The 26,607-nt window shown below is 36.9% G+C and overlaps 1 protein-coding gene across 3 annotated transcripts in view; it reads right to left on the bottom strand.

Moving 5' to 3' along the window:
- LOC110370086 (3-phosphoinositide-dependent protein kinase 1) overlaps window positions 1-24,599 on the bottom strand; it is a 55,819-nt gene extending 31,220 nt beyond the window's left edge. The window contains exons 1-2 of one of the 3 annotated variants that reach the window (XM_021325815.3): window positions 24,347-24,599; window positions 22,483-22,577 (exon numbers count right to left, since the gene is read on the bottom strand). Coding sequence is in view for 1 of the 3 variants with exons in the window: in XM_021325814.3 (XP_021181489.3) it covers window positions 6,060-6,107 (48 nt within the window). In the remaining 2 variants the exon portion in view is untranslated. Of the gene's footprint in view, window positions 1-6,059; window positions 6,383-22,482; window positions 22,578-24,346 lie in introns of those variants that run through there. The other 2 variants (XM_049850868.2, XM_021325814.3) reach the window with 2 other exon arrangements.
- Between the last annotated feature and the right edge of the window lie 2,008 nt (window positions 24,600-26,607).

Raw genomic sequence — 26,607 nt, 5'->3', positions numbered from 1 at the left:
GCCGTAATTGATAAACAATTGTCATGTGAAAAAGAGTACGTAACACGTACGTACACGTAGTTCTTACGTATACGTTTAAATTTATCACCGGTTGAAATTACGAAGGGAAACGTCTCGTGAGAAAACCCACGCGATAGTAACTAAATCTGGCGGTGTATGTAATAGTGGCCCGAGAACGGAGAACATTGCGCCACTTGTCATGGTGGGCAGCTCAGGGCTCCACGTGGGTACTCCATTCATTAGTCAGGCTCAGTACCCACGATGGTGACGTTCACAATGAGATAATACACAAGTTTCATGTTGTATTGTGAGATTGTGACTAATAAAGTAAATGGGTATTGTACCTTTTAACTTTAACTGGGTATTCTGCAGTATGACAGAGATTAAACAACCTCAACATCATAGCGCATTTTAAAGCCAGTTGGTATTACTTAGTTGGAGATATTGTTGGTTACTTTAAGCCGTTTAAGCACTAACTGATTCCAGTCAGGGAAATGCAGGTACAGCCTTACAGGGAAATGGGAGATCCGATTGCATGTGCAGAACAAAACAGACATGATGTATCTGAGTACATTATATTTACGTGGCATTCACGTTTAGAACCAATGCGATCTATTGCCGTCATTAATATGACAACAAAGTGAACCATTTAACTGAGTACTTAAAAACTTTGAGAAATAGTGCCATTAGTCGTTAAGTCGTATAGAAAAAGTTGGTCGTATCACGTATGGTCGTAGAACTGGTAGATATCAATAAATTATATTTTGATTGACGATAAACAACGCGAGCGTGAGGCCACAAAACTCGAACAGTGAGGCCCGCTTGTACAAATACGGCGCGGCCGGGTGAAAGACATCCGACATCTAACTAATATTAATAGTCCACGTATTGACGTCGCCTTTATACAGTCTACTGCCTATCACGATACAGTAATTTACGCACCAAAAATTCACAAAAAACTGCCTACGTCTACTACAAAAATATTTTTTAGGTAGGTAACTTACCTAATCGAAATATTTAGGTCTTTTATGATATGGTCTTTAATTATTGATTATACCAAGTAGGTACATAATTGCGTTAAAAAATACCACTGAAAAAAATGGCAGAAATACATTATATTCTGTACCTATCTAGCATCTAGCAAGTTTAATGATATGCAATTATGATTAAATTCCAATGAAATAGAGAAAAGCTATGATTTATGTAAAATTGTACGTAGTGTTGTGAAGTTATCGCAGTTAGTTATCTTGTTATTACAGGGTGCTGTATTAATGACAGTTTATTTCCACGTGCGGGGTGGCGCGCGGCGCGGCGCGGCGCCCGGCGGCGGCGCCTCTTGCTGAAAGACGTAAATAGGTTCAACGACCCCGACCTTGGCGGCGCCGACGCAAACCGTATTGTCTTCGCTACACATATTAAAATAATAATTACATAACACAAAATACGATAACATATTAAATTTAGCACGCAACTTCGAAGTGTGAGGTACTTTCTGCGTGCCTATCTTGCCGTATATTTTATCTTATCTGAAATATTTTACCTATTTGTCCCATAAACAACAGAACGTGATCGAGATTGTATTTAATCATGCAGCAAGCAATTTTCTGTACGTGTGGAAATGAATGTAATTATATTGCGTTTCATCACAGCGCCATGTGACATGGTATAACAATAACACGGCGTTAATACTTTACCTGTCTGCAGGTTTTTAGGTCGACTATGATGTGTCAAAGGTTGGGCCGTGAGTCGATCAGAGACAATAGGACGTGGGAACTGTGCGATGCCTACGCGGTTCCCACGCGTGATGGAGCGCCCGCGCCGGACCGCTCGCAGCCGCAGCCCCGGAAGCGGCGCACGCTATTATGTATTACCACAACACTTTCATACTTAGCTGAGTTTTATTTCAATTCAAACTAAATTTATTCAAATGTTACAATTCACAATACAGACGTAGTAGTTGTTAGCGTCACGATCACGGCACTGATCAGTGATCGTTTATCAAAACCAGTTCAGTTCAATTAATTTAGTCAAATTCGGAGCCAATTTTTTGAATTACAAAAAACCAGCCTCTCCTAAAATTTAAATGCTATTTTGGTGAGCGTATTGTTATTATTTGGAAACCAATAAGTTCTACATAGTATATTATCTTGATTTCATAAACAATGGACGCAAATGATGCAAGAAATAACGCATTAGCCGTATTAATAACAGAGAAATGCAGTGCAATGCAGCTAATTATACCAGTATCAATAACAGAGGCTTTGGACGATTTTCCCCACAAAATGACGGCTTTTCCTTAAGTTATAGAGCTGTTAAAACCAACGTTTTATATTATACTAATACGGTTACGGATGATTAACACTTTTTGTGGATTAAATAATATGAAATTGAAACCTTAAATCAAATTACCAAAAAAAAAAATGGATAGCTTTTGGATATAGACTGCCTTTAATAGATGTGTTAAAAATTATTTACAGTTATTTCGTGTATTTAATCTTTATGAAATTACGACAGCGTGACCTTTGAAATATTTTACTCTATTTCAGTTTCACCTCATTTACTGAACATTAATTTAATTTTTTGGTGCAGAAAGAAACGCCTCCTAGCCGTCAAGCATAAACGAAATCGATTCATCATATTCACGTCTTCATACATTTACAAATGTTCACACCAAACTTTTTATAGCAGTGTCGCATTCACATTTATGTGAGTATGCGAACAAACAAGGTCGTATAGGTCGTCATAACGCTTCTTTATTTCAGCAATAAACATACAAAAGACAGTATTCTCACGTCCATGTCCTTCACTAGATGTACAGAAACACGTCGCGTGACCCACCCATGGCAATGTGACTGCTTAATGACACGAGCGCTACCTACACTTTAGCTGTTTACACAAACAGAACACAGATAACGACAAATGAACAACAATTGTACAATAACATGTTATTCTGAGACGGAAACACGAAATAATTGTACAGAATGATCATTACTGATTTCATGATGATGATGATGTTGTTTTTCAATAGTTTAAGCTTCAGCACAATGGCAACAGCCCGTTTGTTTGTTAACATCCTAGCATTAGCAGCTAAACGAACAAACATCATTGTGTTCATTAATGATCTACTTCATTTGTGAAGAAGAGTTAAGCTAAAAATATAATAATACCGTCTCGAATATGAACTATGCTTGTTACTTCTTTTCATCTCAAAGTCATGCAGGTCGTGATCGGTCATCGCAATGTAAAATTCGTTTTGAAACTATGTATAGGATATGCATAAAAGAAAAATTTAGCATGAATATTAAAAATCAATTAACATACTAATCATAATGCAATGATTTAATTTTCGGTGTAATTTATAAATGTACATAATCTATGTATTTTAATAATGACGACAATTAATGATAAGATTATCAATTATTATGAATAGAATGAAATAAATAATGATCAGGTCTTAACTAATTTGTTCAAGAATACGTAATTAAGGATAGAATATTAATAGTTCTGATGACATTTAACTTTGGCCGGTCAGTTTCACCTTGGGTCTTCACGCAGACACCTTCATATCTTAGCCGTTTAAGTCATTGCGTTATGTGTGAACTAAAGCAGTATTGTGGACGAGATATTCGTCCTGTAAAACACGAATTTTCCGTCTCCTGTTTTACCATTACCGCCATACTATTTCACTATATAATTTCCCCAGTTTTGTAACAGTTTTAGTTGGTAAAAAATATCATTAATAAATAGATGACGTATTTATTTCAACAAAAGATTATTTATAGTCTTCTAGCATAAAATGATCATAACATAAACATATTTACGCCAATAAATAAACACTAAAGCAGTAGTTAAGTGCAACAATATTAATATAATAAACACGTAATTATGCGGAGGGGACTTACATAATCCGTGTGATATGAACCCTTCACCCCCGTTATCGCGGTCTCGTGGCCGGCCCGTGCAAGTCCCTGGGGTCACTAGCATTAGCTATAAAGTAAAACCTTGTATTCGAGGTACGTAGCTAGGTACATGAAATTCGTCTACCCTTAGCGTTCGAGTACTACGATATTAAAAGGGTCATGGCCTGTCTAGACAATACTATTGATGTATATAATCTAAAACTCTTGTCTAGACGTCTGTATAATTTAACATTTCGGGCGAGAATCATTGTAACGTTATTGTAGTGTCTGAGACACGTTATGTTTTTTTAGTCTAACTGAAACTGTATTGTTCGGCTTGCTCAGCTATAAAGATAATTATGCACGGAGATAAACATGTGAATGCTATTTTCCACACGTTTTTCGAACCCCTACGTGTTGTTATTATAAACTTTCACGTAAATTAATTAATGCCGTTGTTGATGTTATTATAAACTTAGATGGCGTTATCGCGATACTAGCTTTTGCATCTGGCAACGCCAGTCTTATTCTTGTAGGTATTAATTATTAATTCCTAGAGATCTTTACAGTCCTGAAACATTTTTAAGTACACAAAACTTAGCCTCATTGCTGCACGTTTTTCAGTTATTCAGCTTAGTTAAAGGAATCAGTGAAATGTTATCTAATATATTGCATTTTTATTATCGTCAAGATACAAATTATTTAAGTAAAGAAGTTCTTCACACTGATAAAATTCTTGGAATATAAAGAAACAGCCAAATAGAACAGTGAACAGAAATGTAAAAAGTAAGAACACAAAACGTAGCTTTCTTCCTGTTTTCGAGTGGTTTCGGCACAATACACCATATGTTAGCTTAGGTATACGATATTTACGTATGTTATGAAAAAGGATAAATCCCATATTTAGTGTTACAGCCATAAAATAGAACCCATTCAAGGAAAAAACAAAGCTAATGACTGTGAAAAACCCCATAGAATGTAATACAATGTAAACAAAATAATTATTAATCATTATTGTTATTCTACCTATCCCATACAAAAGATAAACAAAATTAACCAAAATAATTGTACAGAGTTTCAGTTGGTTCGTACCCAACTTCGTAAAGTGCAGGAGGTTCTCAATTCATCTAGGTTTGTTTTGTTATTATAATCAAAAATATCAAAGCATGAGATAAGATACAATAATTTAATTAGATTTAATTAGACCCATAATTAAACATTTTACATATTGAGAAAGCTCAATATGAGAAATTGGCTTTTTCTCGCTGTTTCACTCGTGTCCCGGGGAGCGCGAGGCATACAGGCAATCAATTTTTTTTTCTTTCAAATAGATTCGGGAGCTTTCCAAACAATCAAAAATCTACTTCATAATATTAGTAAAATAGAAAAAAAAATAGTTTTACTGTAGCATATGAAAGGAACAGCATTTCAGCATTTTCCATTTTCACCATAATAAAACTCTAAAGTACCTAATAAAATGGGATGTAGCTGAAAATGTCTATGGTTTTTCATTACATGATTTTTGTTCAAAATAAATACTTGCCATAATACTTTACTGTGCATTGGTAAAATGAATGCCCATTTATTAGGAACGCTGCAAAAACTTGTAGACGAGAACAAAAGATTAACAAGAAGTCTTAGCGGATATGATTTGGCAGTACAGTTAAAACCGTACAGTCGTAGTACTCGAACATACTACGAACGTGAAGGCACGCGAAAGACCCATTGTTTATGACAGATAACCGAATGCGATTGTCGATTGAGATTAGCGGCGACTAAACATCCTGTTTTACAATTAAGAATAGTACAATGAGTATCTATAGACGAATTTGCAACAACTATTTTTAAAATCTTGCAGACAATGCTTCGAACTACAATGAGTGAACAATCAAAGCACCGGATAAAAATAAACAGTTATTGGCGAAAGACAGTGTACTAGTTTTCTAATTATACCGTTAAATGAGCAGTTGATTGTTTTGTGTATCCGTACCTAAATTAATATTAATTAATCTTTAAAATAATGAAGCATTGAGACTCTAATAAATATAAACAAAACATGTATAAATAAAAGCATAATTAAGTTCGCTAATTACATTTAATAACCATGCACGTTATTTTGAAAACATTAAATATTTATAATAGGTATCTGTTTTAACTTACCGAGCCGTTCCGTATTATGTTTAGCACAAGCAAAGATTTCATAGACATTTTCGTCAAATGAAAATTGTTCCATTTATTTTCACACACTGACGAAATGTTATTGAATAAACACAAAAAAACTATGGTTCAAATGCGTTCTGACCAACCTGCGGAACCGCGGCGGAGTTTGTTTACAAACTGAAACGGGGACACGGCACCTTTTCTTGCGAAATACTTTATAAACTAGTGACTAAGTAAAGTTGGCAAAACAACTTGCGTCACTCTTGAGCCCGATTCACGCGCCCTACACTTTTGTGGAATCCGTACCGAGTATGCTGCGTGAATGGAAATCATTTTCCCACTAAGCCGTATGTGAATTTATTTGTCATAATTTATTAGAATATGCACATGACGCACACACATACTTTTAAACATATGTGTTATGTTGAGAAGTCTGCTTTTGTTGTTCTGCTATACGATGGGATTCTTTCATTAGAATTCAAAAGACTGATTAATTTAAACAAGAACCAAAAAATACAATACTTTGTTTTCATACATTCGTCCTAAGTCGTAAAAATGTTGTAACTAAGACGTTTTTTATTGACTTTAAAATACACTCCTAGCGTAAAGGTCAGATTTAAAACATGACTGTTATAAAAGCCTGAACTTATCAATAAAGTGACTTAACAGCTTATTAAAAATAGTCCAATGATTACAAACAACTTTAATTATATATTGTTTCACTACAGCTAGGCAGCTGCATAATATAATAATGTCAACCCGAACGGATTTATAGTTGGACCACGGAACGCTAAAAATATTTTAAATCTACCATCTTTGAGTTCGGTGAAAGGTAACCTTTTTTTTATTTTTCCGAAACTTGTGACGTCACGGCTACGTCGGAAAATTTGTACGAAACATGACGATGCACGCAAGGAAATGCTTTCATCTTCGTTATTATTAGTATACATAAGATGAAAAAGAAAATACGGAGATATTTTTCTACTTTAGTTTGTTTTATTTGTCACGTTTTCCCTGTAAAACGGGTGAAAACTTAAGAAGGGTACGGGAAGTAGTTCTATAAGAACACAGGTAAAACCGTGGGAATAGCTAGTTTAATAATATGTATATGATTGACGTAAGCGGCAGAGTCTAACATAAACAGGTAAACCAGTTGTGGTTTTTTATTAGTAACTGTTGTTTTTATTTATTTTTCATATGGTAGGTATGTTGTTCATTTGACTGAAAAATAAATGGTCTGAGTAATCTGAGTACAAAGTCTTTTAAAGTAACCTTTGGTTTATACTGAACGGTAAGAAACATGAACTGACCAATCTATAAGAACTTACAACACTCACATAACATCAATAGCAACTTTAATAAAGTGCTTATTTCCGATACTGAAAAGTTAAAATATAAATTACTATTTAATTCTGAAAGAAATCTATCTATTTGTCTATATCTCTATTTCCAATGTTATATCAGCGTTAAATTGGTGAATTCGTCGGTCTAGATTTTTATTTTTTATCTCTATTTATATTAAAGTGAATTTAAATACTTATATACAACGAAACTTCCATGCTTACAAGTTTCAGGCGGAAAGCTCGAGCCAAGTTACGGATGTTACCTAAACTAATGCGATAAAACCGCACAACATGAAAACATTTGAATTTGGTTTTTACAGTTTTTAAAATAACAAGTCTGTAGCTATAAATAAACTCGATAAGTACACAATAACTACATTAAATAGTGTGCAGTGCGTTATAATGATGACGCATGACGTTGGGGAAATCCTGCAACCACAACAACAGAAGTGTTATTTTTTTGTTTATTTTGTATGGATATTTTTCTTTTGCTCTTTTGTAACTGTTATCTACGTTGATAAGATTCGTTGAAGTGTAACATAACGCAATAATAGCATCTCTATCTCCACTTGGATCATACTGTGCATTTATACAGTTGATTGACATTTTACTTAAATTCGACTAAGTGGATTCAAGTTGCTTTCACCCCATTCTACATTCTTTCCTTGTAATGCGAAATAACATTACTTGTTTATTTACATCCTATATCCTGGAATCATCGACTACAAAAATATTTCTGTATAGGAGAACAATAATGATGAATTTAGTACAAAAAGCACCGTTATTTGTTAGGAAATCCCAAAGTGAAGGAAATTAATATTTGCCCTTGGACTAGTTTGGTTGGCGATATCACATACAACAACATAACGAGGGAGTTAACTATGCCAAAAGGCTGAGACAGGCCATGATTTTGTTTATTAGTTATTATAAATATGGAAACTTTAATTTAATGTAATATTTAATGTGAAAGATATTATACTACTGCAATACCCGTTAAGTTATTATTACCAAAGAAAATACTTCTCGACTTCTCTTTGAAAAAAAACTTATTACCCGTGATATTTTTTTAAGTTAAGACTGACATAATTTCATTTATTTATTACAATACATTACATAGCATTTAGTACTTGATCCCACCAGTAAAATACTTGATTAAGGTTTGGGCACGCTAAGTGCCACAACGTACTCGAATGAAATCTAGCATAAATATTGCGATATGTTGATAAAAATGCACTCTGAAATAACAGATAGCGAACCCACGTCGAAGATACGAGGACGAGATAGTGGATACTCATAATACATAACAACACTCTCTGAGTTTGACTCACCGACCTATGTCAATGCCCATACCGTTTCCTTTGCAAAATATTAAAAGCAATTGCATCTGGCTAATTAAAAGTATTCTTGATTCCGTTTTCCTCTACACGTAATCGTAATTAACTTTCTTCGAAAGCTAAAAATAGCCAGCAACACAAACAGCAGTAGAACAGCTAGAAGGTTGTACTATTACCTAGAAAATATAGCCGTAAATACGGCGCGGCATGACGGCTTGCGTCGTGACCCAGAGACGGACGACCTTATGCGCAGCAACCTTCGGTATTAACGGAACTCGGCAAGTACAGTACCTACAGCTGTGGACTTATGTAACGTTGGCGTGTACGCTCCCCCTCCAGCTCACCTTCTCCTGGCGCCTACCTGCCGCCTCCCAACCCTCGTGGAACACACCCACGCCCCGCAGCTGCACTGCACCACGACCTTTAGCCTTTCCGCTGCAGCTTGACCCATATAGAACTGATGCAATATTATGTCATATGGGTGAAATACTACGCTATGTGGCTTTCAGTAGCTCACAAAATCAATACATAGAGTTCTAGTTATGTGCTATTTAAAAGTACCTAATTCAAGTTTGTAAACGTCCATTTTCAGAATTGCCTGTCCTTTTGTGTTCTGGCATTTAAACTAAATTATAGCCTACTCTTATGTACGGACCAAACGCCTACTTAGATATCTATCAGAATCTATCCCTCATTCTCTAGAACATTGTCAAGTTTTTCATCTTATGACTTGATATAACGTCATAGTAGGAGTAGAGTAGTGGGTGTTAAAGTTCAGCTCTGCCTACGCCTTCGGGGTAGTGCAGGCGGAACGGCATATTGTAATGTTTAATGATAGTGCAGTATACAAAGGTTTCCTATTTATTACGCATAATGTCATACATAATGACATACTGCTAATTTTAGTACAAGGTGGACAGTGTACAATACGGGCAAGTACGCAGTTGCCGAACATCAATAAAGTTATAAATAGTACTACTGAAAATGTAGCAGGTATCATCGGGAACATGATTACAACTACGTTGCTCAATGTATTTTGATTCTCATTGTGTTTTATTGTTGTGCAAACACACGGTCATTCTGTACCCTTGCCGGGCTGTTTAGTGTATTACTGACGTCACCGTTGAAATAGCCTTAGAAGCAATCATAAAGGTTATACAAGCGTTCAAAGTGCGCAATTTCCAGCGTCACGCGTCCCGCGCCGTGCACCGTGAGCAGAGAGCGTCAAGTGGGCGGATGTACCTTTCAGTTTCAGGTTCTAATGAAAACATTACGCAACCTTTCACTCACGCAGCATTTTAATGGGTTTGCGTTCAAAAACTTGTTTGTATAAAACACGTCACGTGTGTGCCATGATTTCTGCTGGACGTCTACGGTTACGCTTGAAGAATTTTTCAGGAGCAAAATGTACAGTCGTTTTTTTCGCAATTTTTTTGGAGAAGTACAAATTAGGGTTGCTTTGTACTTCTCCAAAAAAAAGTTAGTTTTTAATTAATTCAAATAAGTTCAATTCCGTCTTCGTTTTTGGAATGGGTTAAAAGTTTTGTAAATAATAAAATTGCCTTACTTTTTAGGATTCCGTCCCCAAAGAATAAAACGGGACCCTATTACAAGAATTCGCTGCCAGTTTATCGCCAGGCTGTATCTCATAAACCGCAGTAGGTGAAGACAGTTTTTCACAGATGAAGAATACGGAACCATGGGCGTAGCCACACTGGGGCAAGCTGGGGCACTTGCCCCACCCTGGGCCCTGGCTCTGACCTATAAGGTGTCTGATTGAATAATGTTTTTTTACTAACTCTAACTAACAACATCAACAATCATATGTACTATCCGTAAGTTATAATCCGCATAAAAAAATTGTCGACTTTGAAAAATAAATAAATAATGTCGGGACTCCTTTTTCACACACGGTCGGTTAGCCCCATGGTAAGTTATTAATTAACTTGTGTTATGGCTGAGATGACGATGATGATGATGACATATCGTAACACCCAGACCACGGCCAACAAGCATGCTCATCACACAAATGTCGACCGAACCGGGAATCGAACCCGGGACCTCAGGTTCGGCGGTCCGGCATGGTGACCATTGCGCCATCGAGGTCGAAAGAACGAAAGGTCGAAAAGAGCGCGATCAAAACAAAATACACGCTAGAGTTCCCGAACGTGCGCGGTGCGCGCGTCATTTGAAAGCGAGCCGTATTCCCTAAAATATTAGTTGCTATGTGGCGTAGCGAGCCGAGCCGTCCATCTAATCCAAAAAATAATGCATTGAAGGAGATGGAACTGGTAGATGTGATCAAAATTTCGGAAATGCAATTTTATCCTAGTGTAAAAACCGCGCTCGCTATTTTGCTTGCCCAGCCATGTACGACCTGTACAATAGAACGATCGTTTAGCAAAGTGGTTCTTAGCCGGTGGTCCGCGGACCACTGGTGGTCCCTGGAGGCATTCCGAGTGGTCCGCGAAGCTTAGCTGCGCGACGTTGCTATACGTTAGGTATCTAACTTTATTTTTATCGACTTATCTATACGAGCGAGGGGGTTTTCGTATGGACGTTAATCGGGTGTGTCGTACCTAGTCCTCCCATTCATGAAAATGTATATTTGGCCGACATTTTACGTAGTTTTTGGTTTTAAGTCTTAAAAAATAATTAAAATTTCGCGCTCGCTTCGCTCGCGTATTCAGAAACTATGTTATTTTTGTTTTGTTAAGAAACAAAAAGTTAAGTACGTTTGGGCTACATTTCACGTAATATTTGGTTTAAGTCCGATAAAAATTTCGCGCTCGCTTCGCTCGCGTATTCAGAAACTATATGCCCTTATTTTTGCATTTGTCAACAAACAAAAAGTTAAGTACGTTTGGGCTAAACTTTACGATATATTTGGTTTAAGTCCGATAAAAATTTCGCGCTCGCTTCGCTCGCGTATTCAGAAACTACATGCCTTTACTTTTGGCTTTTGTCCTGTGTGTGATTGTTTATTTTCTGTACCTGAAAATATAAACCTCTCAAATTAAGAGATTATCAAGTTTGAGATTAATGGCTCAAGATACAAAAAATCGGAGGGCCTCCGCCCTACCCCGAGGGATAGGTTGACTGCTGCCCCACCCTGAGCCCAAAGCTGGCTACGCCCATGTACGGAACCCTACGTGCGTGAGTCCAACTCGAACTTGGCCAGTTTTATTACTTGTTATTTGCTATCGACCTACACATCACTATAAAGACAATTCCAGGATCTCTGTAATTACAGCGTTGTTTGTTACTTTATCATCAAGATCGTTTCAGGTATGACGTCTGTTTGCCTCGTCATAACACAAAAATAGCAAAACATCACATCCTTTACACGTAGATTTGTAATAATATTGTCGTACGCACAACAGTTGAGTAAACAGGTAAATACTTTTTTTTAAAAGTTCATTAGAACAAGGAGGCCAACGCCACAGAGTATGTTCTAGTCATGAGGTGACTTAAGTATGTCTATGGTTACAAGTGGCGCCAACGCGTTAGGTCGACTGTGGTTTCTTTCAGCTAAGTCTTAGTTCTACACATACTAGGTTTCCTAGGTAATTCTATACTGTCCTTATCATGTCACTTAGCACACACTACATTTTAAGTGGTTTTACATAATATCAATGGAATTCAAAAGAAAAATATTCATAGCTTTCCATCTATTAAACCAGTAGCAGAAGAAATATTTAATGGAAAACTCATCCTAACATTTCCTAAGCATTAATGCAATCAGACAGATATTTTTCCTTTTCATAGAAATTGATTTTGAAAGAAGAATTGACTAATGCGAAAGGAAAGAAAATTATGATGTTTTGATACGCAAGAAAACTCTATAAATAAATCGAAGTAGCAACAATGTTCTAGAAAACTAGTTATGTAGAACAAAGTGCCTGAGTAAGAGGATTATAACGATTTCCTTGCAGCTCTATAAGTGCAGTGTTACGTCAGTAAACAATGCTAAATGCATTCTGTTGTAAAGTGAAGGGCGTTATGTAGGGCGCGCCTAAGCCGACTGTTACGCACATGCAAATAGTGCACACACACAGGCTAGCTCCATTGTGCCATGAGCTTCTAGTACTCTCGTGAAATCTAAGATTAGCCCACTATGCGGTTTGTATTGTTCCTTGCATAATGCAGGACACAGTTTCGAATCGATATACGCATACTCGCTGTTATGATTTCATTCATCTTTCATCGGGTTTTGCATACTGATACGCTTTAGCCACGTGTTGCATTTCCCTCATTTTTTTTTAGGATCCGTGAACTATGAACTATCTGAAAAATCATTGCATGAGTTTTATAACTTCCTTTGAATACGAAACTACGATTCAAATAAAATGAAGTGACTTGTTTGCTAGAGGTTTTATGAAGTGAAACTTAAATGCGTAAACAGTACTACAACATTTTTTGTGGCACGTGTACAAACATTGCGGGGAGACTTAACGACTTAATAATGTCCGTACAACGGTTCCACTGATTGTGGAAACCATACAGTCACAACAGAATATTGTGCCACGTGAAAGTAAACAAAACAAGAACGTTAATTACCTTATCTTGGCTATAACATCTAACTTTGTAAATATTACACTATTTGGCTAGAGCAAAACCAAGCAAAATAAGCCCAATATTTCTTTGAAGCGGAATTGGCTGACGTCACTCGTGAAAACTAAATATTACTGGAAGTCGCACTTCGATATTTTATCAGTTCCAGGTAAATAAAGTACTACACATTGATATAATCCGATAAAGGTTACCTACTGTTATTTTGAACACAAACAAATGACGTTGTTTAGTGTTACCTATTACTCACAAATACTGACATCTGAAATTGGCAGAAGGGCAATTTATCTGAAGTCGTTTAGTACTCTGGAAGGCTTCGATTTTCCTATTTTCCTAGATAATTATCTGGTTAACGAGAAATGCTGTTATTGTGGTCATTGTTTGCGCTAAAATAGGTGGATGACATCGTAATTGCAGTTTGCAGCAGAAGTGGGGCGGGCGTCGGCGTCGGGGGTGGCAAGGTACGGCGACGGGGGTAGACAGGGGGTGTAGTATCGGACGCGCCAGGCGCTACGTCACTTACGGCGCCACGTGCGCGATCAATAGTGACGTCGTAGTGGCGCCGGGGGGAAGGGGCGGACAGCCTGCGCGCGCACTACCAGCCAGCGACCTACTTACGATTACGTTTCACGTTCCGTCTACGTAACGCGATCGAACTCTACAATGAGTGTGGCGCGGAAACACAGTTACAGTGGCGCAGGCGCGGGACTTAACTTGCTAGACGATCTGATCTGCCCTTTAGGTATTTGTATAAATTCAACAAGGTTTTGGCCATGACTCTTATTATTTTTAAACATAAGCAAGAGTTACTTGAAAAATGTTCTGTTCGATTTAGCATTTAAACACCACAACATAACAATCCCATGAAATCCATCATCCATATGCAAATAAATAAATAATAAATGAATTTAATTAAAGTAAACATACACAAGAAGTTTAATATTCAATTTGGGTGCTTAGTAATCGAATTAAACATGGAAGCTAGCGGAACAAGGCTACTACGGCTCCATCGATTTCCCGCACCACGTGGGTGAAGGCACGGGTAGCCCACGTGGCCAACTTAACAGAAAATAAAACGTCTACGTTATGTTTCAGAAACAGATAATTTTACTTGCTACTGCAATATGTTTGAAGTCGAATAGTTTTTTAATGAAATATTAAAACAAAACAAAATGAAGTCAAAATCATCCCTGTGTACGCAATACCTGAAAATTATGTTTACTTGTCCTAATTGCGAAGGTCGACAAAATTGGACTACATTACCATATAAAGACCAAATAGACCTCGAGCCTTCTATTGCACGTTTAGTATGCTTGTAGGTTGATGAAGTTGGCGAGGAACCTTACTTGAACATAGATTTAAATTCGTTTGCTGGTTGAGAACATACATTATGTTGGTTTTTGTGTAAGAATACTCAATTATTTCTGAAGGTCTAATAGCTTAACTTTTTTGCGCGTTAAACTGCAACGGGTCTTATTTACCTGGTAGACATTCTCCGAACTCGAAAACATGATTCATTTCATCATTAGGTATCAGACATCCTTCAAAAGTTGTTTATCATTTTCATCACTCAAGCCAAGGTCCTCTTTTATATTACTTTTTACGTTAAACTTAAAACAATAGAATTAATTTCCAAAGTTTCAAACAAATAAACAAAACGAAATAAAAACAACCGGTTCTAAGCGGTTTATTTGACATTGATGCCACTAATTACACCAGGTGCTTAAAATAATTAAAGTTACATCACGGAGCTATGCAGGTATTAGCAACAGTCATTAAACATTATGATATTTTCGACATTGGTTGAGTATTTAGCTGTCGTGCGGGATTATGAGTGCAATCACGAGTGGCGCTTGCGACCTAACGCCAACAGCCGTGGCCTAGTTGCAGGGGACAGGTCAGCTCACTGGCGGCTCACAATCATGTCATAGGCAGGCACGTGGTGACGCTACACTTGTTTGAAAACCTACGGCCTGTAACTGGCGCAGTATCGGATATCACACAAACATCACATTCTGAAACCGTGCTCGAAATAAATATCGCGTGCTGTCCCAAAAACATTTTTGGTACAGATACTACATTTTTCAATGAAAGTTAAATAGATTTATAAGTTCTAAATAGGTATGACGTTCGTGCACCCTAGATCCGAAACGTAAACTTTGCTATACCTCTCTGGGATTTACCATGACTTCATAATTACAAGGAAATGAACTTAATTTCATATTTACACATTATCCGAAAACCGAGTTTTGAGTTGTCATTTCTCAGAAACGGTTACGGCAACCAATTCACAAGCTAAAACCAACCTACGAGTCATATGAATGATAAACCCGATTGATTGATGAAAATGCAACGTGATCATACAACTTTAAATTATTCTCCGCAGAACGCAGGTCTTGTTATTTCAGTAAAAGTAGAAGGCAACTTTTTCCAACAATATTATTTATACCTCCGTGCTATTATTAAATCGCAAAGGAATATTGAAGTGACACAAATAAAGTATGATTAATTAACTTTGCGGTACTATCCTTATTCCGCTGAAACACGTAGTTGACACTTGCTAGTTAATTACAAAAACCCCACGTGGTTTAAAACCGCCGGTCGCAACGTGCTTATGACCGGGTTTAGTTTATTGTTACACCAAGTCGATAAATTTAGTCTTATTCAAATGAGCAGCATGCTTTGTCAGAAAACATAAATGAGTGTCAAAGACGTAACATGAGTAAAAATATTTTTGTAGATATTGGGAGCTTACTTTCGATGAATTTTCAAATCAAGAAATCAAAGTATATTTTCCTATAGAAAATAAACATTCTATTCTAGCCAATACAGCAGACGTCGTCCTGCATGAATATTACATAATTCGTGTAACCTCGTGGTCGGAGCCGCGTCTGGCGAGGCTCCTCACGTTGTCGTTGTCATGTCAACCCGACATAAAGATTATAGCGGGGGTGTGCGTCTGTCTCCTATCTGACCTACCCGTGTCGATTCCGCCCTGATACGTTCCTAACAACACATCAATATTTCACAGACATTTCGGCTTTCGTATATTCATTAAGCTCCTCCATAAATTGATGAATTGCTATGGAAGCATTACTAAAATGATGTTCTTGTTTTCCGCTTCTTTACCCAATCTCGTGTATTTCTCCAACATGTATTACATAAGTTGAGAGTAGAATAGAGAGTAGAAACTGCATTGGCAAGTTTATGCACAAGCTGGGGTGGTCTGCGTGCGCACAGCTTGGGGTACCGAGGAGCTTGATCAATAAAGGGGACCCAAACAAACGGGCGCTGCGGCGGCGTGGGCGACTGACCTATTTACCACCAGGCCAGCGGATGCAGCAAAATTACGGCGCGGAACATGCAGCTTGCATAACCACGTCGAACAAATGTTCAATCGATAAACGGTTGCGGAAAACATACTCAAGTGCCACACTGCCTTGTCAATATCCGAAGAAATAGAAAACGTTCTCAGAATACACACCTCGGTAAATTAGCACACAGCAAGGCATGTACCTACCTTATTCAAACAAAACTTAGAGCGTTATGCTTACTTACACAGAACGGTCTTTCCTTATTATCTTACTGGAAATCACCAGTTGGCAGTTTCTTATTTGTACATAATAATATTTATTTTCCTGTAGCAAGATTTAACAGGAAAATCAACATGCAGGTGATTATGCATTTTTCCGCTAGATATAAATAAATTATTACTCCGAGAATGCATTAAAAAATGCAGTAGGTAATTGTAAACGATTAAGAATAGAAAGCTATATGAGTACAGCTCTGAGTCAAATAAAGTGGGCGAGAGTATTTAGTGTCACCGAGATGCACTGCATGCTGATAATGTTTAACGGCTGATAAAAATAGAGTGATGTAAAACGTGACGTGCGAGACGCTGTAAGCAAAGGTTGGCGTATTATTAACGCATTCTAATTTTGGGGACCCACCGACCCAAACAAACCATCGCGAGCAGGTGACCTACATTCCGGCTGCGTCTGCTGGCCGGGCGCAAGGTACGGCATGAATCATACGGGAGGTGCGGCGCGCCCGGCCCCACTCATTACACCAGATTGTTCCCTACGGATACAGGCTTCGCTCATCAAATGTAAAACAATTCAAACATGTATTCGTGACTGCTCTTGCGAATACATCCTTGATTCAATAATGCCTGAAAAGGAAATCTTATTCTTCCTGGACTGAAAAACTACACCATCGTCAATCACATAGTTCTGTTTATGTTCTCCGATAAAATATTATGGCATCGTATTTGGTGTCCTATTTTCCAAATAGCTTATGTGATGTTGTGGTGGTAGGTTGCGCCGCGGCGCGGCGCCAGTAGGATGGGCATCATAACAAGCGCCCGTATCAAACGTAGCTTGTTTTACTCGCTGACCCAGTTTTGTAACGCAGTCGCAGCTCAGCGCAGCCGCATCGCATCGCGCTCTAACATTAAAGCGTTTTTAGATGTAGCTTTGTTTAGTTTTTTACCCCTGCTCTAAATCATTCAGATTCCTTGGTGAATACGATTTCCGCATCTATGCTACGTAGAATATTAAGTGAACTCGAATATTGTAGACTTATTTATACACTAACCGTTTTCAAAGCTGAATAAATATCATAAATCTAACGTTACCTACGTCATTACCTAAAAATGCATTTCTAGTCAAATAACTAATTATATGTATGCATGTACATGCATTATCTATAAATCCGGAATATCAATGATATCCAGATGTTCGATCCTTTCGTCCAAATGACGCATTATAGAACATAACATGTTTGTTATGTATGAGAACGGAATGCACAATTAAGTTAAAAACAATTTCGAAATCCGCTCTATTACGTAATTATGTATGACAACTCTCTAAACTGGATTTTTAGGTTCGAAACTCGTTCCGTCGGCATATGAATGGATTTGGAATGTAACAATGCCGTGTTCTCGTACTCACAGCAGGTAACATGAAAAATGCACAGTCGCGACCTTAGCCCAGTTGTGAGCGGCGGCGAGGCGGCGACGTAGTGGAGCACTCGCCGGCTGCGTGGAGCGAAGCCCCACCAGCCAACTGTGACACCATTTCGAAACACCAAGCTGTAGGTTGACGTGATTGACACAACTTGTGGCGGTTTTGACTTATGTAGCCACTGTGGGTAGCGTGTAAATTACACATTCGACTGCTTTATTACAGCACGCATAACTAACGGGACGTCTGAAAATAAAGTACCATTCAACTTTGACACAATTTACCAGCCCTAATGGATACTTCTGTACAGCAAAATGGTCATTCATCATTCACACACGCTTCGTAACAAATAGCAGTTCTTAAAGAGCTTGCATTAACGTGTATGATACGTGGATGATCAATTAGATAGTTCGAGAAACTTAATTACGTTAAGGAAACAAAAATCTTCAAGTAAACAAGGTGTAACGACGGATTGTTTTCAACAGCTATACACAATTCAATGTTACGTAAATTGATGTTACAGCCGGTGGTAGGAGTGTGCTGAGTGACAGTGGAGGTGGCGACTGCCGACCTTGCCGTGGTCGTTCCAGACAAACAAAACACTGCCGATGCTGTACAACAACACGTGGCAATTACAAAACACTAGATAAATTGATATAAATATTACTTTCAAATGGGTCTTTTAGTTTCTTGTTATAAATGCCAGATTTTAGAACTTTTACTTACATGATTGCAAAGAAGAGATTCTTGATATTACTTCTACCAGCAATTACTTTCCAAAACGTAAATCAGGCTGTATTTGATTTACTATGAGATTAATTTTATTGAAAAGGTAAGAAAAATATAGATTAGTACATAAGGAAATGCCATACTGAAATGTGAAACCAGATACTTATGTAATATCTAAGTTAACAGTAACAAAGTAGTACTTTGATTACGAAACAATAACGGGAAAAGAGGAAAAGTCATCAAGTCATGTGCTGTTAGCATTTAACAGCTCGTCAAGGGCTTTTAAATTTCAAATTATACAAGAGCAAGGAAAAAAAGTCAATGTTGTCAACATTCGTATAAAATTATCGATTTTTCCAATGCACCGCACGTTGAAAGTTTACCAATAGCGAAACGTGCGTAGTCTAAAGCATCAAAAGTTTCATCACGCCTAGAGAAACTACTGAAAATTCTGCTAACTTCAGTCATAATAAGATGACGTGATCTACAAATTTAGAATAGCTTCAAATTATAAATTAGGAGTGTACAGTGTCGAGTCATTGCAAAAGAAACGTTATTTATTTACGCTAAGGCTGCCGGCGCCACGGAAGGCATGACATGACAATTTTCATGATTATTAATTTCACAATAGATACGTAACATTACATGCTATGAAACAATTTTAAAACAATATCTGTATTTGTGTTATTTATTGTTTGCCAGTCGACACCATAACTGCTAACTAAAGATAGATTTTTATGATAGGCTTGATTATGCAAATAATTTAATTTAAAAAAAGCTGAATTTACACAATAATCAGATTGTCAACTTCTGCATCATAATATCCAAATAATCAACCTTTCGCAATGAGTCTCTTGTTGAGAGTTTAGCGCATACACAATGCAGATAACATCATGACTTGACAGCTTCAACATTAAGAAATGCTTTACAAAGTGATCAACTTACTTTCAATAACGCTTAAATAGCAAGCGATTATTCGCAACAAGACAAGAAAGAGAGAGTCAATCGTAGCCTCGTTGTTGTTGCAATAGTTTTGCAAATACACTGCCTCCAGCAAGGCTGTCGACACGAGCGCACACCTCACGCAGCCGGATCCGACCACCTGGTTACGTACCCTATAACTGCGGTACGTTCCTTGCTGTGCATTTGTACTTTATTAATCTATCTATCAAATATATTCGAAGGCATTTTAAACGACAAACAAAAGTAACAGATTTTTTATCATTTATATTGTAAATATTTCATTATCGTCACGATAATAATTTACTGACGTAGATGCTATTATCAAAATATCGTAAAAGTACGAGTTGCGTCAATTATTTATCTATGGAGGTCCAATGTTCGACGACAGATTTTGTAAAACCAAATTTTAATGTTACCAAAACAACAGGAAAATTACTTAACATAATTGCAGTATGTTATTTACATTGTGATGGAACGTTATCCTGGAAATGGTAGAGGCATCTATTCACTTTGCTTTAACCCAACTACAATGCGTTGAACATAATGAACATGTTGTTGCACTGAAACAACAGTGCTTTAGTCTGATTGAGAATACTTTTAAAAGTTTATAAACATTGCAACAATGATGTTTTAATTCAGAGAACAATATAATAAACCACAGAGAATCATACTTATTTACAGGAAGAAGACGATAGATATCAGAGTTTTGTTCTACCTTGTTGATCACAGTTGAACAACTTCGCTTTTAAAATCTTTTATTCATCAAAATTCAGAATGTAAGTCGTAAGTACAGCGGCGAAAAGAAACTATACAAAGACCTGTCTTGCTTGACACTTGACTGGAAAGTAAGTACCGTCTGTAATCTGTATGAAGCAATGAAGGTTTCGCTGCGACTGCGCCGCCGTCAAAACAAGTTGCGCAATGCGCTCGCATTCCGCTTCTGTGGCGGATGTCACACTCACAAGATTGTAACTGTGCTTGTTATTTGCTCTTCGGATGTTTACAAGCTATTGACTACGCTCGTTAATTAGACCATCATTTTTTATTCAGTCTGGTACTCGTACAGTGTCTATCTACAGTTACATTTACTTTAGACTTTCACATCTCAAAAACAAAGATTGCACGCACCTAGTTTTAAAACCTGAAAGTTAGATTGGTATTGAGCTTCATGACTTCCAAGAACGAAAGTTTTAATTGTTTACATAAGTATAGCTTAAATTTTTCAAAATATGTACTTGCAAAACAAGATTTATTGCACAACATTCGATTTACGAAATTTTGTTTTCAAGTTTGTCAAGGGAAAGTCTTAAGTTGTTAATTATAAAAGTGAGTTTACGTGGCTTCATTTCGGAAAATAATGGTGGTCGCCAGTTGCTCTGCTGTTGTTGGTGGCTTGTTATTGTAAGCGTTGTTTGTAAACAGGATCTTTTACCGTTACGACACAGTTTTGTTTCAAAACAAAATATTACCGTTATGTAAGTTAGAAAGTTGCGAAATAAATTATACTTCTCTTAAAGAAGCTACACCAACCAAAACATATCATTTCTTGAATTATTCTGCAGAATACGTGCATGCAATGGATTCCTGATTAACAGTAACTGTACTTAAAACCGGTCACACGAGAATTTATCTATTTGACGCGCAATTATGTATATGTAAGCATGTTTGAAGGTTTTCCTTTTCCTCGATTATATAATGTTTTTCTTGGAAACGATCGATGAAAGTAGCGTGGGCGGAGAACAGTTGACCATTATGAATGACATGTTGTACGACCGTGAGGATCATAAACAATAATAAGTAAGTTATTGCATTGATTAAAATTCGAGTTTATCTTTTTCATTATTCAAAGAAATGTGGCTTTCATCAGCACGTTTTTATGAATAAATAGCGTTTTATGCTAGGGTAAGTCCGGAATGATTGCATATGACAGAAACGAGACGTGGCATTCACGCAGGCGCGGTCACGTTGCGTTTGTTTGTAAACATGTCCACTGACTACTGAAGGTTACTCATAAAGCCGACTTGCCACCAACCGGGCATTTGGCTCCAACGTGGCACTACAAAAAATCATGTCTGCATTTGCTATGAAGCACGTTATGCAGGCAACCAAAACAACACCGTCAGACTTAATTTTCGACTTCGCTAGTAAGGGAAACAAAGGTCGATTCTACCTTGTCGGAAATCTTGTAAATTCCCAAACATTAAGTGAACCTTCATCCCTATAGCTTTTTTAGATTTTTATATAAAACCGAACTTTAATTCAGGATGTTAGTGTACAGGAGATATTATTTGAAATAATATTTTCTGCAGGTTCTCAAATAATCTCAATCTTATAAGCTATAGAAATGGATGTCCTAATGAGGAAACGTTGGTTAATAAACAGGGATCCAAAACAAGAGTGACGCATCACAAGAATTTCCAATGCAAGCCCAAAGGACGTGAATCAGTGTTTACCACACATTCTTTGTATGAGCAGCGGGTTACGATATCTACCTTAAAAGGTCGTGTTTCTTACTTACCTCGTTCCGCAATAAATAACGGCTTGGCTAAGTGCGTATGACGCCTTAACCTAGTTGTTTGCGCCCTTGGTCGCCATCTGCCCATCTATTTGTTCCTGGATAGACAAGAAAATAACTAGCTTTATAAATAGAACTTATTTTTGGAATGTTGTTGTTCTGATAGATTTATGACAATCTTTTAATAATTACTGCTTCCTAGAGATTGCTAATGCTTTTTATGGTTCTCAAATTTTCAGCGCTACCAGCGACGATACACTGATGGAAAAATTTCTGACGAAATATAACCTTTTTTTTTCTAAGAACAGAAGAGATGAAGGTCATTAATTACGGTCTCCCACATAATTTGCTGCAACTGATATAAATGGATGGGAAACTACATTTCCTGATCAATACAAAGGACCATGTTTACAGAGCCTAGCGAGTACCCCTGTAACCTGTTGAACCTAATCAGGTTATCTCTGTTGATTTCAAATGAAATCTCGCGAAAAATACAGACAGCAAAAACTAAATGACAGCATTTCTGCCATAATACTTAAAACGTCTACTATGTTTCTAAAGCTTAGATACCTACTCATTTTTCAACAAATAAACAGTCGTCATATACCTATCATCCGTCGTCATGAAGTGCATGTCAACTGGTAATAGGAAGTATACCTAACAAAAATAAAAGTTGTTTTAAATTGGAAGGAACTTTCTTCTCAGACCACTAGACTAAACGTCTCAGTACTGCAAATTCCTGGATTTAAGTTTTGTTGCGGGATCGCAATCCCCAATAACAACACGTCCAGGACTAGACTAAAGAAAGGGATGATGCTAAGTGACGACTTTGCGCCGCGTGAAGAGTTTGCAAGTAGTCTTTCGTCACATGATCGCGTACTTTTACGGGTCATCCAATAGGTGCCGTAAAGACCTACACGACCATGTGCTACAAACTCTTGGCTGCAAGAGTCTCAAAATGAACAGCAGTAGGCTACGGTCCGGGGGTTACACAAACCACAGAAATGACTGACATTTTGGGCACAGAAAACAAGGTATTATTTGGAGCATTACATTACATGGAGTGTCTTGTCGGTTCTTCTCCATGACATCAACTCTTTGGAAGAATGCATCTTGCTCCAGACTTTTCACAAGAAAACTGTACTGAGTAGGTACCTATTTGAAAAAGAAAACCTTTGACCTTTACTTGGACGGAAAATGACGAGGCGTCGTTCTTGCATTTTACCTAATTATTTTTCAGCAAAAAACAATCTGTCTAGGTACTTATAAATAGGCCGGGGACGGTAGTCGTCTGTTAAGCAGTAGGTACTTAAGTTTTTTTTAAATGCCCATGTAGGTCATTTAAATTAAATAAACTCGGTACCTACCTATGTACCTAGGTGGTAATATCTAAACAACTAAATTCTATTTTGTAATTTCAATTTGTCAAAGGAACTTGATATGTATTCCAGAAGCAATAACATGCGATTGCGATTCAAATTAAATTACAAATATCGGGAATTCAAATAACAACCTATTTTGTACAAAAATATTTACCTAGTTACTTATACTTAAGCTTGGTTAAGTAACTAAACGTGAAATGATTAGTAATTAATTAGTAACACGGTAACAAAATCAAAAAATATTTAATTTGAAAATGACACAAACTTGTCAATTTGCAGACAGAATTATTGATAAACAAACGACATTGACTTGACAAGATTAGATTCAAGGTCGTCTAGTCTAGTTATGTAGGTATGAATAAAAGTTGGGTTATGTAGCAATAGGAAATTAAAAAATATCCTTAAGGAACATTCAATGAGTGGATGCAAATACTATGTTATAAATTCATTGCAGGAGATACTAAAATTAAGATGATAACACATACCTACGGTCAGAATTTCAGCCATTGCAAAATTATGACCTCGATTATTAAATTTGTTACAGTTTTCAACACAAACACCAAAATTAACAAATGTACAAAGTTTTCACTGACTGTCTGTATTGACAACTATTCACGCAACTTCACAGTAATACACTTGAACGTTTGATTGCAATTTTCCTAAAAAACAATCACTTAAATTATTACTATCAGCCATTCAACCCAAAATCCAGCATGACAGACTATTACGAAGTTAGACATTGCGCCATCTGGTGGCTACTGATGCGACCAAATCAGAGGTCGTGCTTTATTTCCAGACGGAAGTCGTCAATCTGTGCGGTGAATACAAGTGTTTATTTCCTGGTATTACAATTCATTCAATAGGTGGCGGTAAAGTAGCACTATGGTATATTACATTAAAAAAACAATAATCTTAGAAATTGATTTATTTAAACTAGGTACTTCGCTACGCTACAAATTGATGTCATAAAATGAAAATATTTTAAAATTTTATTTTTCTATTCGTTGCTAATCCCTAAAATATTGTCAATGATGGCGTACCTACGGCTATGTATGTATGTTTTCAATAATTGAAAGTTCAAAAAAATCTTAACTGTTCTGCTCCTCGAATTGAGAATAATCATCGAATGAAAAATAACACTAGTTTACAGTACATCTGTTGCCGGGATTTTTTAAGCTGTTGTTGACTACTCATATTTAAAACTATTAGTAGTTTTTTTTTTTATCAGCTCTAGTTTTTGATATTCAGCTGAGTGCGGTTTAAAGAGAAAAAACGTGTATTTACCTTAAAGAATATTTGTTTAAAAATTATATCAATTGTTAAGTTCCAAAAAACTTGGCTTTAAAGCTCTTCTCTTATGTGTAGGCTTTGGGAAATGGCGTATCAGAGACCAGCAATAGTCAGACATCATATTTACATCCCAGAAACCCTGATAACGTTCTTCCATGACACATTAATCTTGATACATACGTTCTCCCTGCTCTTCGCTCATATCTCCTAAATTTTCCGGAAATCTGTCCAGGTGATTGAAGAGGAAGTGAGTTTATGCTCAAATTGCATCCCATATCTCTTAATTGTAAAAGCAGGTCTTCGACAAGTTCAACATAATTTTCATTATATTTTTTCAAAATTCAATATAATTTTTATTCTCTGAAAGTTCAGGTGAATGCTGCACTGGACACTGACCACATGTACTACTTCGGTTTTGCCATTTAGCTGGATTTTTGGTGTTTAAGCTGTTTATGTTCACGCTACAAAAGTAAGAGTCGGCGAGATGATTTTTCGATTCTTTCCAAATAGTTGGTGTTTTAAGTTTAAAAGTACTTCTTTTACCACTTTTCCATAATCTTAAGTATTCAACGCACGATTTACAAACAGAATCAGGAGCCCAAGATTTGACATTTTTATCTAACAACATTCCAAAATATAAAAAATAAGTATTTCTAAGCGTCTCTGATGACATTTCTTCTCTTCTCAAACACATATTCTCCACATAAGTAACAAACATGGTTTGGATTGTTCAAACAACGCCTCCTTGAACTACTCGTGTTGTAAAAACTTCACATGTTTGTATAATTACAATAAAATACGTACTTTAGCGACTGAAAAAGGTTCAGAAAAGAGAAAGTCAATAACAAGTAAAGTCGAGCTACAAAAAAATTTTTGCGGGTGTAATTAATAAAAACTAAACATAAGTGAATGTTACCAGCCATTAAATCCACGGCAACAGGCAAAAAGTTTGATTTTGTAAACTAGTGTAATTATTCCAGACAATACTTACGTTTGGAAAATATGGAAGGCAATAGCCGGCTGGGTCATCGTCTATGCCCACTTCCTATAAAATCGATGACAGATTTTTTGTAGGGGAAAAGTTAAAATAGAACACACTGAAAACAATCGTGTAACGCACACGTGTCTCAGAAAAATATAGGTATCTAGTCTTATAAAAATCGGCCTGATTATTTTGTCCTACAGTCTGACGAGGGCGGGCAGCCTTGACGCAAAATATGAGGTCTATATTATGAATCTAAGCAAGTTCCTAATATAATTTTTCAATAATCTATTCAAGAGTACACACAACCTGAGGGCGGCACGGATCTTTACAGTACTCGTAGCACCCCTAGGGTTATGTACCGGGGTGCCACGGGTCCTACCCGTTCTATTTAGATGTGGCGCTGCATGTTTTGCCCTTCCATACTTGTATCTAACATGTCACATTCATTTCAACTCTATCTTTCAACTACAT

The sequence above is a fragment of the Helicoverpa armigera genome, chromosome 11, assembly GCF_030705265.1.
Source record: "Helicoverpa armigera isolate CAAS_96S chromosome 11, ASM3070526v1, whole genome shotgun sequence".
NCBI lineage: Eukaryota > Metazoa > Arthropoda > Insecta > Lepidoptera > Noctuidae > Helicoverpa > Helicoverpa armigera.
This window is presented reverse-complemented; position numbering and strand designations above follow the sequence as displayed.